This window comes from Protopterus annectens, chromosome 6.part0 (assembly GCF_019279795.1).
Source record: "Protopterus annectens isolate FY-2018-M chromosome 6.part0, PAN1.0, whole genome shotgun sequence".
NCBI classification, from domain to species: domain Eukaryota; kingdom Metazoa; phylum Chordata; order Ceratodontiformes; family Protopteridae; genus Protopterus; species Protopterus annectens.
This window is the reverse complement of record NC_056737.1, coordinates 189,998,419-190,015,341: the sequence shown is the minus strand read 5'-3', so window position 1 is coordinate 190,015,341 and position 16,923 is coordinate 189,998,419. Positions and strand designations below refer to the sequence as shown.

Genomic DNA, 16,923 nt, shown 5'->3' with positions numbered 1-16,923 from the left:
ATATTTTTTGTTGCCTAGGCCATTGTGCCAAACGAAAGAAAGAATTTGGCACTATTTGTAATATTGGTGTGAGTAAAAATGTATACTGCAGTGATACCTCAGGAACAAATTTTCTAGAAAATAAGAGTCACCTCTTCCCCTGCATAAGGAAAGAGATCTCATGGTGGTTAGAGCAGCTGTAACTCAATATTGGAGTGCCCTTCTGAGCGCCACGGCCTGTAATCATCCTAACTACAGACTTATCCAGTCTTGCCTGGGGAGTTCACATGGGGCTATTTCAAGTGCAGTGCACTTAGAAGGAGGATGTTAGAGAGTAGTACATAAATGTGAAGGAAATGATTACTGTAATCCCTGCACTAAAAGCCTTCTAACAGATTTGGGAAAAAAGGGGTCTTCCAAATCTTGGTAGACAGTGCAACAGTGATGTAGTACATCAATAAGCTGGAGGGAACCCACTCATACATACTGTGCAGACTGTCAGTACAAGCATGGGAGCTCATGCAAGATGCAGACATGACTGCATCCCCTCCAATGAAAACATGTTGACAGACGGACTAAGCAGATCACAGATATATCCACATGAATGGGCGTTAAGCAGAGATATTTTCCTGTCTTTAATTAGGATGTGGTGATTGCCAGGAATATACTTTTTTGCTTCATCTCTGAACTACTAGAAACTGGAGAAGTTCTGCTGCTTAAGTGTAACCCTAAGGGCCTCAAAGATAAATGTGTTCTCCCTCAAATGGACTGGTCTGTTTCTTTGTACTTTTCCCTTCTTTACCCCAATCCCAGGATTATTAGTAAAATCAAGGAAGAGAGTCCAAAAGCTATTTTGATAGCACTGTTTTGATTCTTTCTCTTGCACAGCCTAGCAAGGAAGAAGAGGAATGTGTTGTCTCAAAAGGTGGAACTTCTCATCCTAAACAAAGGGTTCTTTATGTACCCCAACCCAAACACTGTAAGATTGGCAACTTAGATGATTTCACTTTAATCCCAAGTAGGCACATGTAGTAGTCATAGCCTCACCTCAGGCTTTGTGCCCACTGAATGGCGCACAGCGACAGTTATCCCACTCCACAAAGGGGGATCCAACACGAACCCCGGGAACTACCGCCCCTTTAGCCTGACAAGCCTGGTCTGCAAGGCCATGGAACGTATCATCATGGAACTTATAAACAAAGACATTGGTAATCTTCAAACTCTGGACCCCACCCAGTTCGGTGTTGTAAAAGGCAGATCATGTCTCCTAAACCTGATAGACTTCTTTGAAGCAGTCACCGAAGCCATAGATGAGGGTAAGGTGGTTCACACAGCCTATCTACATCTCGCCAAGGCTTTCGACACCATCTCCTACTCTGGAATTATAGATAAACTCACTAAACTAGATATAAATCCCTATGTCATAAGATGGGTTGCCAGTTGGCTCACTGACAGAACCCACACTGTGAAAGTAGCAGACTCCAACTCCGACTTCAGATCAGTGACAAGTGGAGTACCACAGGGTTCATTCTTGCATCCTGTCCTATTTAGTATCTACTTCTCTGAAATACAGGCTAACACAGAAGGTCTTTGGCTAATGAAGTTCGCAGATAATTGCAAACTAGGAGCCATAATCAAAATTCCTAACGATGTGGACATCCTACAAAAGGACTTCACTGAGACAGATGCCTGGTGTCAAAGCCATGGCCTCAAGTTCAATGCCAAAAAGTGCATGGTCATCCCTTATGGTAAAAACTCTGTTCCCATGAACTACCACATAGGCGGTAGTCTACTTAACATCAAAAGTGTGATAAGAGGCCTTGGGACACAGGTAGAAAGTAGTCTCTCCTTTGATAATCACATCGCCACAGTAATCAGGAAATCCTTCTATGTGGCACACCTCATCACAAAAGCTTTCTCATCCAGCAAAAAAGAGGTAATTGTTCCCCTCTACTCATCACTCATTAGACCCATTATAGAGTACAATGCCCCTTTTGGTATGTACCTCACAACACATCTACAGCAACTGGAAATGCCACAGAAGTACCTCACAAAGAGGACTGCCGGCCTCAAACAGATGCCCTACGCAGACTGCCTCAAAAACTCCAGCTTTAGTCCGTCACAAATCGTCTACTCAGAGGCAATCTTTGCCTAACAAACAAAGCTATGACAAACCCAGAGCTGCTGGACATGCTTCACTTAAAGAAATCCCAATCCCTCTGAGCTACATGCTCTAGGGACCTAAACCCTGTCACCACAATAAACAGAACATGCTGGAGGGATAGATGCCTGTCCCAGAGACTTCCCAGACTCTGGAATAAACTACCTAGCCATATCAAACAAAGCTCCTCATCAGCACTTTTCAAGAAAAATCTTGATGATCGGATGGGAAATAGGAAATTTACCCCGGGGATCACTTCTGTGGCTCTGCTCGACAGGGGCACAGGAACATAATTTTCTTGGATGGCGAAAGCCAGGGTACCTTTTTGGCTAGGTTTATATAGGCCCTAGAGCCAATAGCTTAGTACCTACCTATGAAATGAGCTAGGAAAGCAGACATAAGGAAACAGTACCAGTCAAAGTGGAAAAGATTCTCTGTCTCTATGGTGCCTCTCAAGAGACTAAGATCTAAATACTGTACAAGGGACAACAGTCTAGGACTACCTATCAGACCTTTTCAACACTGGCCTTTCCTGTTCTACTGTCTCAGTCTGCCTGACGTGAACCTCTTTTTGACCTGTAAGCCATTGTTGAAACAGTTCTTAAAAGGGGTTTTTCAGCTTATATTTCTGAGAAAGGAAATTGGACCAGCATTTGATCTTAACTGTGTCTTAGAGAAACTGATCATAGCTCCATATAAGCCAGCTACTGCCCTGCTGTTTTTATCATGAAAAACATTGTTCTTGGTGGCTGTCGCCTCTACTGATGAGGAGGAAGTCAGCTGCCTTTGTATAGAATTGCGAAAATGTTATTTTGAAATATACAAAGTAGGGAAGAATCCCTCCTCTTCCCAGAGACCATCTCATCCTTTTGCCTCTACAGGATTTTAGAACTTAAAACTTTAATGTGCAAACAACCCTTTTTTTAATCTGGGCAGGATGTGTGTATGCACCACCCTGTCTTTCACGCCAGAATTGTGCCAGAGTTGTCTATGATTTAAGTCATTAATTTACCTGTGTCTTTCCCTAATCCCCAAAAACAATGGAAAGAAAATCTGACATTCCTTGGATTTTCAGACAGCTGAGATTTTACTTACACAAGACTAATCTGCAGTAGCTCACCCTGTTAATGCTGGGCTTGGGAACATATCACTGAAGAGAGTCCTGGGTTCAAATCCCTTGAGGCTAGTCTTTTGATCCCCCCACCCAAATCTTCCAAGAACAAATCCTCAAGTTGCTATCCAAAGCCTAGAGTGTTACTACGGTGGGGCCAGGTAACATACCAGGCTGGCTTCTGGTCAGCCTGATACATGACTTGTCAAACCCCTTGCAGAGGTTATGCATTGTCATCCTTCAAACAGGCTTCATGCTGCCTGAACGGAGGACAGCAACAGTCATCCCCTTGCACAACGGTGGGGTGTCAACAAACTTGGGTAATTATAGACACATAAGTCTAACCAGCCTCATCCTCTAAGGCTATTGAAAGAATTATTATAGAATTAATAAGTAAAGGTACAGTTAACCTTTGAACTCAGTGTTCTGGAAGTTTGTACTGTAACATCGAATAGGTGGAGCTTAGCTTTTTGATAAAATCAAACTATGTCATCACATTTCAAACAAATGTTCTTACCTTTGGAACCATAGGGGTTGCTAAAAAGTGTAAATGACAAACTATTCTTTAGGCTCTAAGTTTTAAACTACATTTTATAAGTTACAGTAAGCATGGAAACTGTTAAGTTTGTAATATTTTGTAAACAACTTGAAATATCTCAATAATCAATGTAAATATTGGAAGAGCATTGCACCACAGGTATTAGTATGTCATCTGAGTATTCAAAACTTGCTAAACAACCAAAATGGCAGAAAGACAGCTTCAAAACACCAGCTTCAATAACAGGCTTTTGCCATGTTGAATCCACAATATATGAAATATAGAGCTTTGCTGTTGAAAAAGTCAAGTGCCGTTGTAATTCCACAGCTTTAAAACATGTGGATGTCATAAAAACAGAAAAAACGAACATAAAAGTGAAGAACCCTTCTGATGTAAACAATGGACAAGCGCTTTCAGCTTTTTCAAGCCTTCTTCAGATCCAAGTAGGTAAGCTGGGTTCAGTGTTTAAAAGTTGGTATCATCCAATGAAACACCTCGGTCAGTGATGAATGTTAACCAATCAAGTTAGTCCACTGGTACACACCTCCATAGCTTGAAGTTAAAACTCTTTATTTAAAACACTTTGTTTAAAACAACATGACAGCTTGACGTTTCTAAGACAGACTCAGACATATTTTCAGAAGGAATATTAGTTAAATCTTTACAGTAGTTTCTGGTTAAAAGAACAACTTCTGTATAAAAGCCAAGATTTTGAGAGAAAAAATTAAGGCCCCCTGGCCTTAATGGCTGTGTTCCCTTAAAACCTTTTCTCAAAAATAGACGAGCAATGAGCTATGCTCACTTATGACCTGTTTTTATTGACAGAAACCTTAGGTATACTGACTTAGGCTCTGATGTCCCAAAGAAACTGTTGACATGAAATAAAATGAAGTGCCCTAAATGACCATCTTTATTTTTTTTTATTTTCACCTTTTTCTCTCAAAATCTTGGCTTTTATGTAGAAGTTGTTCTTTTAACCAGAAACTACTGTAAAGATTTAACTAATATTCCTTCTGAAAATATATCTGAGTCTGTCTTAGAAACGTCAAGCTGTCATGTTGTTTTAAACAAAGAGTTTAAATAAAGAGTTTTAACTTCAAGCTATAGAGGTGTGTACCAGTGAACTAACTTGATTGGTTAACATTCATCATTGACTGAGGTGTTTCATTGGATGATACCAACTTTTAAACACTGAACCCAGCTTACCTACTTGGATCTGAAGAAGGCTTGAAAAAGCTGAAAGCGCTTGTCCATTGTTTGCATCAGAAGGGTTCTTCACTTTTATGTTCGTTTTTTCTGTTTTTATGACATCCACATGTTTTAAAGCTGTGGAATTACAACGCCACTTGACTTTTACAACAGCAAAGCTCTATATTTCATATATTGTGGATTCAACATGGTAAAAGCCTGTTATTGAAGCTGTTGTTTTGAAGCTGTCTTTCTGCCATTTTGGTTGTTTAGCAAGTTTTGAATACTCAGATGAAATACTAATACCTCTGGTGCAACGCTCTTTCAATATTTACATTGTTTTTTGTTCTGCTGAGCGTTCTTTAGCAGAATTCACTTCTTTTTCTGGATATCTCAGTAATCACTCAAGTTACACACACACTGTTAGCATTTTGTTCATCCAACAGACAGATTTCATACGAGTCTAAGCAGTTCTGTCTCTGCCATTTGGTTTTTGAGATATTTAGAGAAATAGTACTCTTATGACGATATAAATAAATATATAAACAATTTATATTTCTTTGTTTGCACTAGACAGAGGCCAAGTAGCAGTACGGTTGTATTGTCTGTCATGTAACCTTTAATATGAAATCTTTCAATAACTTGTATGCAGTGTGGTTTTGGAATAATTAATGCAAATATGAATAGGCAATATTAGACACCTATAGGCATCGGTAGGATTTAACTAGAGAAACACGTGGAACTGTCACTATGCGTTAATGAGTTAACTCAAGCAAATTTGGAATTTGTCAAGGACAGATCCTGTTTACTTAATATGGTCACCTTTTTCAAGAAGATTACTTGAAGCAGTGGATAAGGGTAGATGGGTACACACCACATATCTAGACCTTGCAAAGGCATTCAACACCATCCCACACTAATATATTGTAAATAAATTGTTCCATCTAAATGTAAATCCCTGTGTAACTTGTTGGATAGTCAATTAGCTCAGAAATGGAACCCAGGAAATGACAGTGGGTGGCTCTTCCTCCTAACAAAGACCTGTCACTAGCAGTGTACCCCTAGGTTCAGTGGATAGACCACTCCTGTTTTGGCATTTACTTCTCAGAGGTCAAAGCAAATATTAGGGTTTATGTCTGACCAGTTTGCAGATGATTGTAAACTTGGTGCCATCATAAACCTCTAGAGAACACCAAAATCCTCCTAGAGGTCCTTTCAAAAACAAATAGCTAGTGGCAAAACAGTGGCGTAATGCTAAATTCTAAGAAATTTATAATTGTGTCCGTTGGCAAGCATTACTTCCCTTGTAATTGTCACACTGACAATGCACCAGTAGTCAAGGATCTGGAACATTTGTCAGCAATAAACTGTCCTTTGATCTCCCCGCTTATCCGTTTTTGCAAGGAAGTCCTTTTTAATCGCACAGCTTATTGAGCTTTAACGCATTCTGTCCTGTCAGACCCTTTTACACATTCATAAGTCCACACCCAGCCAAGGAATCTTGGTCTGTTTAGCATTATAAATAGAACACATTACATGTTGGAGAGATAGGCATGTATCACAGAGAATACCTCTTCTATGGAACTGTCTTCCACTCCACATAAAGCGGAGCACTTATTTTACTCTATTCAAATGTAATTTAAACAAATGGATGGAAAACTGCAAATTCACCCCATTTTACCAACATCTCCTTGTTCTGCCCACCTCTGGGTTATTTCTCTGTAAAATGCAAGGGCTCAAAAACGATCATGGGAAATGTAAGCTTAGGTTTCTTAATTTCCTCATAAATCAATAGTGTAGTTGTTACCGGTGAGTGTAATGATTTTAGAAAGGAAAACCAGCTGTGTTTGCCACTGGTGAAGGGCGAAGAGGGAGACCAGTCAATAAATTCTCTAAAAGGCTTGCAATTGGCAATTGTTACTGGGACTCTGTGGCAGACCATTAATGGACATGTCATTGCCCATTGTACTAGAGCCACTCAAGCCACAAAAGCATTCCAGCGGTAGACAGCTGCCTGTTTCTCAGTATGTACATTTTCAGGATACTGCAATCTGGGGTCACCTCTGGATCTAGCAAAGGCTTTTCCTGTGCTATCTTGCAAGGCTTGCTTTCCTGAATTCCGTTTCTTACTGCCACACTACCAACCATACACTGCATGACAACTTTGGGAAGTAGTAGTGATGAGTGTAACGATGGCACCCTGAATACTTTTGTACTTTGAACATGGTGCAGTTGTGTTAGGAACTTATGATAAATGTAGATGTTTAAGAACTTTAAATGGTGCAGTCCATGTTTCCTCCCACATTCCTCTATTTCTTCTCATTTGACCTTGTGTTGGGTACTCATTTCATCCAGTTTTCACCTTCCCTGCCCTCCCCCCTTTGACCTTTTCATACTTCTAGAAAAAGTTGATTTGGGAACTCTGGGTGAGCCTGTGACATGGAAGATTAGGCAATCCTGCTTACTCCACTTTGACTCTGGTCATGGAGTCTTCTTTCTTGGCTTTGCCTGGGCAAGAAAGAGCCGAAGATATTGTTGGTTGACACCACTCTTGTTTCCTTCTGTGACAGTGGGAGGGAATCCTGAAGCCTTTGGGAAGGTACTGCACTGGAATTTGGCCCAGTCTGTTTGTCTACCTTTGCAGACAGGATATCCTAATAGTTCTGACTTCAGGAATGAATATATTCAAACATGCACATTCATGGTAAGTTCTTAGTGCAGTTATACTTCCTGGGATGGTTCTGGTGTAGTCTTGCTCCTAGCACCGTTGGTTTGCTTCTCATGATTCAACACAAACATGGCACCCTGAATACTTTTGTAGATCATCTGATATGGTAAGAACAAATCTGTTATATGTAAAATGGAGGACCCTCCCTAATGGACCAGGGATTCCTTAAATTTTTTTCAGCCTGGAGTTGAGCAGTCCCTCTCACCAGCCTTGGCTGTTGGAGTTCCCTTTAAGTTCGGCAAGTATATTTTTGTATGTCACTCTGTAGCAAGATATTATCTGTGGTGGTGGTGCTGCGGTAGCGTTGTCGCCTCACAGTAAGACGTTGTCCTGTTCGATTTTCAGCTAGAGTGTCTTCTCTGTGGAGACGTGCGTCAATGGGCCTACCTTCGTTGAAGGTTGTGCATATGGACCGGCAACTCAGCATGTAAAAATCTACTGCCAATCATTAGCGGACCCCTAACCGGGAAAATCCGAAAGACACAACAACAACTCTGTAGCAAGATATTGCCAAATCTTCACTGCTTTTGATTTTCAGGAAAGTGTCTGTCTCTGCTTAAGGAGTAAAGTAGTTGGTACAGGGAATGAACTCATTGCATGCATTGCCAGAGCTATGTATCTATTCATGTTTGTAAATTCCAACCTTTGGTCACCCTGTTAAGAGTGCTTCAGAGGCAACTGTTTGGTTAAACTGTTGTTGCTGTTTGTTATCTCCAAGAGCTGACTGGAGTATTATTACATTGTCCCAAATCTGTGTTAACACAACAGTGCTGTAAGCTTATTTGTGATGCTATTTTACCCTGGTTTGAAGCTTTACCACTGTGACCTATATATTGGGCTGGTGGTTTGTTAAGCTGACACTTTATCATTGTATTATATTAAATGCCTTCAAATTAATCAGTGGTCTTTAGACATTTGGACAGTTTTTTTAATTTAGTAACTCCTGAGGCAATACTGAAGAACTTTATTTGGTTACAGTTTACTATTTCCCTTTTGTTTCTTTGTCCTGAAAGGTAGTAAGTTGTAATATCCTGTCATATTTTAAGTAATTGCATTGTTTTATTATTTTATTTGTGCTACTGTATTCTTTGAGTTGTAGCATAACCACTATAGTTGACTTAAAATATCTCCTTCTTGGCACTGGTGTGGCTGTTTTAAGTAATGTAATATGCTACCTTGTTTTTTCCAGAGTGTACAGGGGGGTATGAAGATCAGTGGGCAGCTCGGGCATGGTGATACAGCATCTTATCGACAGCCAAAGCGTGTTGAAAGACTACAGGGCAAGTCAATACAGCAGGTAGCTTGTGGAGAAGATTTCACAGTCTGTGTTACTGGTGAGTATTGGATAATAGCAACAAATAAGTTAAACATCATAAAACATATACTGTACTGACCACAAAAAGAAAAGCTGTTTTTATGTATGACTATACTGCGTGAATTGCCCATGAAGCCATTGGTGAAAAGACAAAGTTGATATGTGTAGTGTTTTAAAAAAGATTAGTTGAATATTCCTTGCACTCTTAGTCTGTCTGTAGTATGTGTAATGTTTTTTTCTGTATCCTCTTACTTATTGACTGCTGTTAGAAATCTCAAGGTCCCATGTTTGAGGATCTATGCCCTTTGACTCACATAAGGTGCTACTTTGCCAATGCTAAGGAGCAAATGCTCTGCAAGGATTATGGGTGCTTTGCTTAAACTGTGTGGGGTGTTTTGAAACATTGTTTTAAATAAAATTTCTTGCATTTGATTATTTTGTCTAATGACTTAAACATAATTATTTCATCTGTATATGTGATCACCATAAATTAAAGTACTTCTTCCGTTAGGCATTCTGTGAGGATCTTCTCAAGCAGTTTGTTTTCCTAGATTTCCTCCCAAGAAGAAAAGGGGGTGGAGTGAAATGTAGATTCCTCACTCTGGGTGTTCACCATGTTGCAGTTGTACATCTCTCAGGTCTTTGAGCATTAGGGCATGGTGCATTGTCCATGTCCTTAGCTGGTTGCAAGGAAAGATTTGCAGTAAGCGCCAAATATGTTGCCAACTGCTTTGTCCTATGTCACCAAAAAGCTGATTGGCTCTGGCCAGGTCTCTGACAGGACACTTCAGCAGGGGTGGGAGTGGCTGCTGCTTTTGTTGATTTCAAGAGTGTGTCCCTGTCGGACATCTGTGCTGCAGCCACCTAGGTGTTACTACTCTGTGTTAGCAAACATTGTAGTCTTGACCTCTGCTCCAGGAGCTCTTTGCCCTTCGGAATGACTTTTTTCACTAAAGCCATTCTTCCACCTACCAGATTGCTTCTGCTGCATTTGCAGTTACTTTTATGACATTGCTTAGAATTCTGTTCTAGTTGTTACAGCCACTACAGAGGGCCTGGTGAAGTTAACAGTTACATGAACATATGTAGTATGTTATTTGGTATTTGAGATGGTCTACTTCAGAAGACTGGAAAACCAAAAGACTAACTCCCAAAATAGAGAAAACATTTTTAATGCAGGGGTCAAGCCCCCCTGCACCCCTCATGTGGGGAGCTGCACCCCCACACCCCCTGCAAATTATATATTCCGACTCCAATATTGCACAACAGTGGAGAAGGGGCAAATTCCATCTTTCAATATTTTGAGTTTTCAGTATTTTGGGATTCAGTCTTTTGGTTTTGCATTCTTCTGAAGGAGAGACCTCTGCAATGTGTACATTTTTTCTTTCTACTCCCCTGCAAGGGTTTCATGTAAATAACTTTCATGTTTGTAACTTTATAAACTTGCCATTGTATTTTTCAAAGGCCACTACTTATTTGAGTGGAGGTAAAAACTGGAATCATTGCTGCTGACACACCTCATAGACCTAGTGCACTGATACAGCTGTTATCTTCTCCTTGTCCAGCTTGGTGAGAGGGCATCTCTGTGTCATACAATAGAATTCCTTGTGACAAGAGTACTTGGTTAAGTGTTTGCTTATGTTAGGGGCTTTGTTCTTGGGGATCATTGGATATAGGCTTATGTGTGATGTTAGGTATTGCTTTTGGTGTTTGTACTTTAATGGTTGCTGAGGATACGTATTGCGGTTTGATGGCTTAGGAGGTCTTCGAGGTATTTAGAGGTTTCTTTTAAGTTGCTCAGAATAAGAAAGTCTGTGTGTGTGTGTGTTGACAACCTTGTTTGTAAGCGAGAATTTTGCCTCCAACAAAGTTATGTATGTACATCTCTCACATATTATGCTAGTTTCTTTAAAGATTAAAAGGTTGTCTGAGTACACAAGATTATTGCTACATTGTCTCGGGATGCACATTTCTTCCAAGCTGGCCACAGAGATATTAGGAATTTGCAAGTCATGTTGACAGGACCTGTATAAGGGTTGGGCTGTTATGGTTTAGGGTCTTGGTTTTACAGAGGTCATCTGAGTGCTTCATAGAGTTATGGCTAGATGTTAGTGCTATGATTTGATGTTAGTGCTGTTTGATGATTTGATGTTAGTGCTGTTTGATGCGCTAACTAGCTGCCTAAACTTAGCTCCTTGCAAAGTCTTCCTGTATTACAGGTTAAAATACGAAGTACTAGCTTTATAGGTTTGCTACTATACAGGGTACCTCTAACTGTCACTGTGTGGTGAACAGTTCCACAAAAAAGCACCTAATTTATAGCAGACAGAAAAATGAAAAAATGGAAAAAGCAACTCCTGTGCCCTCTGACCAATAAACCATTATGCTTCCTGGAATTCTTTCCTAACTCAGAGAGATCAGGTAAACACCTTCTGCCACAAGATGGATGATCCTGGAACTTCTTAAGCAAACTTAATATTTTTTTAGAGTAGTTTGGGTTCATGATAAATATGATAGATATAAAGAAGAGGGTTTGGGAGCTAACTGAGTTCCCATGTCTTTTTACTAGTTAACCAAAGAAGTGATCTGAGGAAGCTGATACAAGATGCTCTTCATAATTCACTGTTACAATACTGACTCATGCTATTTCCTGCATTCCCTCACTGTCTGGAAGATGCCCTCTCCTTCTCATTTCTTGACATCAGTGATATAAAGGGTAATCGTCAGGTGCCATTTTCATTTTTTTCTCGTTGCTGTAGAATGATGAGCATTACCTGTTTCTGAGAGTCATTAGTCCATCTAGCCAGTCCAAAGACCAGAGTTTCAGATAAGCTGTCTGTTGGGAAACAGTTTTTTCTTTATTTCCTGCTGTGTCTTACTATTATAGATGTTACAGAAAATTAATAGTTGTTAGGTGTGGGAAGCAAAATTCTCACTGGGACTTTCATTCTGTTTGCCCTTTCTGCCTGAGTGTGGAGCATGACGTGCACACTTTTTCTCAGTTTGCTTATTTGAACATTCAGACTGTTAAACATGGGGCTGAATCCTAGGGAGGTTCGTACAGCAAAAGTCCCACATTTGTCCTTACTAAGACATGGTGTCTTTTGCTCCCTCCCTCCCTCTAATCTCGCAAAGAAAAGGAAGAGGAAGTTTTTAAAAGAGAAAAGTATTAGAGAATTTGATGACACCTATTTAGTGTCAGGCAGTCCCCCAGGCTTGAGATTGTTGAAAGTGGTGAGGTGCCTTCATAACCTCCACATCCAACTAGTGTGTCCAAGGTTTCTGGTGTAACCTCTCAGCAGGCCATCAGCCTTGACGGTCTCTGCCTGAGACAAAACATTGTTGTCGGCATTTGGATCTGAAGCTGCTTAATGGCCTCCTGATTCTTATGCTAGACTTCTAGTTACAGAGGGTGATTACTGTATCTCTTGTATCATTGTAGGAGAAGAGGTTGAATGGGGCCAGATTCAGGTCAGTGCCGCCTATCTGTGGTCTGAAGACTTTCACTCCAAAGCTTAGGCCCAAACCTCTGAAGCTGATGCATCTTGCTGTCATTTTACCCAATATTCACTGTCTAGGCGTCACCTCCATTACTCCCAGGCCTTTTTGCAGGATTTCTTCAGACTGTCTCAGGTTTTAATGGATTTCATGAAATCTAGGCAGGCACCTTCTGAGAAAGTCCCTGCTCTTGGAATGTCCTCTGTTAAAAGAAAACAGGATACTTTCTCATAGAGGGACTCTGACTTGTCAGACTTAGAGGAGGAGAATCTAGCCTGAGTGGACAAGTGGTCTTCAACCTACTTCATGGATTCAGTTTCAATTGGCAACCTGGCCTGAGCCTCATCACCTGATGACCTTTCATTTGGGTACACCTTCATAGAATGACAGAATCCTTCAGTTGGGAGGCAACATAATTCTTAGGCCCAGATCAGTTATAGATAGTTGGACCTGCCTGAACCCAGGCCCGTGACAATATCTGCAGTCCATGAAATCTTGAATATGTTTAACAACAAATCTTTGCGGTCTGGCTCACAACTCCCTCACCCAGTCTTGGGAAGCCTGATCACTAGGATCCTTGAGTTTCACAAGCAGTTTTAGAAGAATCCTGTGTCATGGATCCAGTGGTAGTGTCTGGATTCCAGTAAGGGACTTAATGGTACTATTTCCAGGATCCCCTTTAACAAATGACAGGGAGACCAAAGCTTTGGAATTATTTGTTAAGAAGCCTTGTACCTTGGCTACCTTGCCATTAGCGCTCCTAATTGCCAGTTTCTCTTGCTGAAATATCAGGAGACCGTATTTGAGCAGCTGAAGCAAAAAGCAGAGGGAATCCAGGAAAAGATCCTTAACAAAGGGATGTGCTAGACTTGTGAAGCCTTAGTTCCCAGGTTGTTAAGCACTTCATGAAGTGTGGCTGTGATGCCCAGATGCTTCTAGTAGGACAGATGCTACAGTGTCTGTAATCAGAAAGGTATGCTTGGCTGAGGGGACAGCACCTTCCAGAGCATGTTAAGGTTGATCTCCTAGATACTTCTTTGTATAAAGAGCTCCTTTTTGGACCATCCGCAGAAAATGCTGACCTTTTTCAGTGCTCTCCTCTGAGATATGTTAGAAACTACCACAGCAAAACTTGATCCTTCCCTCCAGAGCAAGCCAAAGAAAGTCTGCAGAAAGGGAAGAAGGGCAAGTTTGCAAAAAAAAAAAGTGGCAAACCAATTCCAGAAGCAGATCTTGGGGTGAGGGGGAGGCTCAGATCCAAGGCCTCAGAAATAAGCAGTTATGACTGTGCAGAGCACCTCCATCCCTTCTCCTAGAAAATCCCACCCCATCCTTCCACTTTCTGCAAAAAAAAAATAGGAGTAAAACTATCTTTGTTCTTAGCACAGGGGGAAGAGATTACACAAAACAAGTGAGTTACTCCATGCAGTTTGTAAAGATCCCAAAATATCAAGGTATTCCCTGATGCTAAAACAACAAAGACATCTGTCTCTTACTCATGTGGAAAGTCTGTTATTACAAAAATCTGTAGAACTGGTTGCTGAAAAAGAGACAGAGACAGGGTTTTATTCAAGATTGTTTTTCGTCTGAAAAAGAAACAATAAGGGTCCTGGAAACCCATTTGAGACTTGTCAAGGTCAAACAAATTCCCGTTAGTGCCAAAGATCACAATGCTGACATTGCAAAAACTACCTGTGGTTCTCTGGAGGCCTTGTTGCCTAACTTCACATCCCCCTAGTTCACGGACGCTATGTTTCAAGGCAGAGTTCACATTCTCGGTTCTATGCCTTGCCATTTGGCATGTCTCTTGCACCCAGGTTCTTTATGAAAGGTGTGACTCCAGTGATTGCATTTTGCAGGGCAAAGGCTGTGCAGATTTCCACTTACATGGATGATTGATTCAAGCCCCTCTATTCAAGAGATAAAAAGATAGATCCAAGTCACTGGGGTTTGTATTCAGAGGGTAGAACTATCCCTAAACTTTCTGAAAATTCTTGTTAGCCTACCACTCCGGTTGCCTTCCTGGAGGCAGATTTAGAATCTGCAGAACAGAAGAAGGCTTTCCTTCTCAAGAGAAAAAACCTGTTTCTTATTACCTGGACAACATCACCAGTTCCAGCTGCATTTCTGCCAGGGAGTTCTGCAGGTTTCTAAGATGTTCATCGTGTTTCACTGTTGCAGTCATTACACTTGGGTTATCCTGCTGGCAGGCTACCCGCAGTCGGCCTGAATTCCAAAGTCTTGGTCCGGCGTCGGTTGCTGTCGCCTCTTCCCTGACGTCAGTGCGCCAGGGGTATAAAAGATGCAGCCGACACCATTTTCTTCAGTCTTTCTTGCCGCACGGTGCCCGAAACAAAAGCAGTTCGCAAGTGCCAGTCGGCTGACTCCTGAGATTTTCAAAATCGAATTTCAGAGCCGAAGTCTTCATTAAAGCTAAGTACCCCGTTGGGGAAACTTTTTATTTGCTCCAGACTGATGTCAGAAAAAGTTAACAATTGTATTTCTTGTGGGAAGCAAATACCTCATAAGGATTTTCATTTTTACTGTATTCCTTGCCTAGGCCCTGATCACAACGTTGCTAGCTGTCGGTTTTGCGCTAGATTTAACCAACGCACTATTAAGCGTTGGTACGATTTTGCCTTTCATTACTTTGGCTGCAGATTCAATTATATAATGCCGTCAGAACAACCGATCACCGGAGTTTATAAAAAGCGCAAGGAAAAGGAAAAGGACAGGCATCCAAGGTCCAAAACTGACGAAGAGGCTTCCGCTAAGCCAGTCGACGGTTCTCATTGAGGCACTTTCGCAGACCCTGACACCCGCTACCTCAGAGCCACAGGCCGCTGCCGATTCCCACATGGAGCCAGCTAGGCCTCTGGATACTCAAGGTATTGGACACTCAGAAACTATTCCCTCAGATGGGTCCAGAGCCGGTGAGCAGGCATCGGCTTCTGGGGGTGTTTTCAGACCTACACAGTTATATGTAAAGCCTACCTCAGCTTTCAAAGCAAAAACTAAAGCAACTCTAAAGACAAAGAAACAAGTACAGCATTCTCCTGGACAGACTTCCATGCCTAAAAAAATTGCTCAAAATGGCCGAAGACCTAATTACCTTGATCAGAGGTTCCCATCCCCCTCCTGATAAGAGGCCTAGGCAAGAGACAGAATATGAATCTTCAGATCAAGCTTCCATTTCCTCTGACTCCTCTTCTGAGCAGGAATACTCTCTTCCTCCCTATGAGGATTCTGATGCTGAAGAATCTATTCCTTCAGCCTCTCCTCCTGAGGATTTTTCTTTTGGGGAAACCCTGCATACCATGAGGGAGCACTTCCACTGGGAGAGTCAAGACTACTCAGACTCGAAGAAAAGGCTTAGAGATTTTCTTCTACTGCCTCAGCACAGGCCTCTTGCTATTCCCCCTGTGTTAGACATTGTAGATGATGTATTTTCAGAGTCCGGCCTTTCTCCTGACTCTTTATCCCCATCCCCTGTAAAACCAGACAGATACTACAGGGTTCCAGACTCACATAAATTTCTTTATAAAAACCCTGCTGCTGACCCAGAAACTATTTCTCAGGGTCCCAAAGGGGTCAAGGCTTCTACTGCAAAAAACCCTATCCCCTTGACAGGATTCTAGGGCACTAGACAGATGGGGGAAAAAGTTTACACTTCTGCTACTTTGGCTGTGAGAGCTTTAAATTGTCAATTTCATATGCTTAAATATCAGCTATACCTAATGTCACTGCTAAAACAGAAAATGTTGGTAAATTCTGATTGTGCAGAAAATAAGGAAATGCACGATTTATTGCATGCAACTGAACAAGTGGGAAAGCATACATTGCAATGTGGTTTTGATTCTCTAGAGGCCACTTGCAGGGCCGCGGTTACGGGTTCAGTCATTAGGAGGCATGCTTGGTTAAAGGAACAGATTCTACCTGATCATGTTAAGGCAAAATTACTAGATGCTCCATTACAGCATGATACTTTATTTGGTGTTAAAGCAGAGGAGCTGTTGAAGAAAATGGAGGACAAAGCGAAATCTATGCAAACAGTAAAGGATTTCCTACAGGTGCAACCACCCAGATTTAGCAGGAACTGGCCTACAAAGAATTGGTCCTTTCCAGTGTCAGACAGACCACAAAGAGGCAGATACAGACGCCCTAGAAGCAGATCCCACCCCCAGGGCTCATACAGGCCTAAACAGTGGGGCGCTTCTACCTCCAAAAGCAGAGAAGACAAATCACAGCCATACAGGAAACAGTCCCAATGACTTTCCTCTGCCAGCACCATACACTTATCTTCTGACAGCCCCCTTAGGGGGAAAACTAGCACTTTTTTCTCAAAACTGGCACATGATCACCCAGGACAAATGGTTCTTGAATATAGTGTCCCAGGGCTACAGGT

At 41.5% G+C, this 16,923-nt stretch overlaps 1 protein-coding gene across 1 annotated transcript in view; it reads left to right on the top strand.

The window, feature by feature from the left end:
* The window catches only part of NEK9 (NIMA related kinase 9), a 1,697,515-nt gene that overhangs the window by 638,034 nt on the left and 1,042,558 nt on the right, over positions 1–16,923 (top strand). The window contains exon 11 of the mRNA XM_044073912.1: positions 8,895–9,039. Coding sequence (XP_043929847.1) covers positions 8,895–9,039 — 145 coding nt within the window. The remainder of the gene's footprint in view (positions 1–8,894; positions 9,040–16,923) is intronic.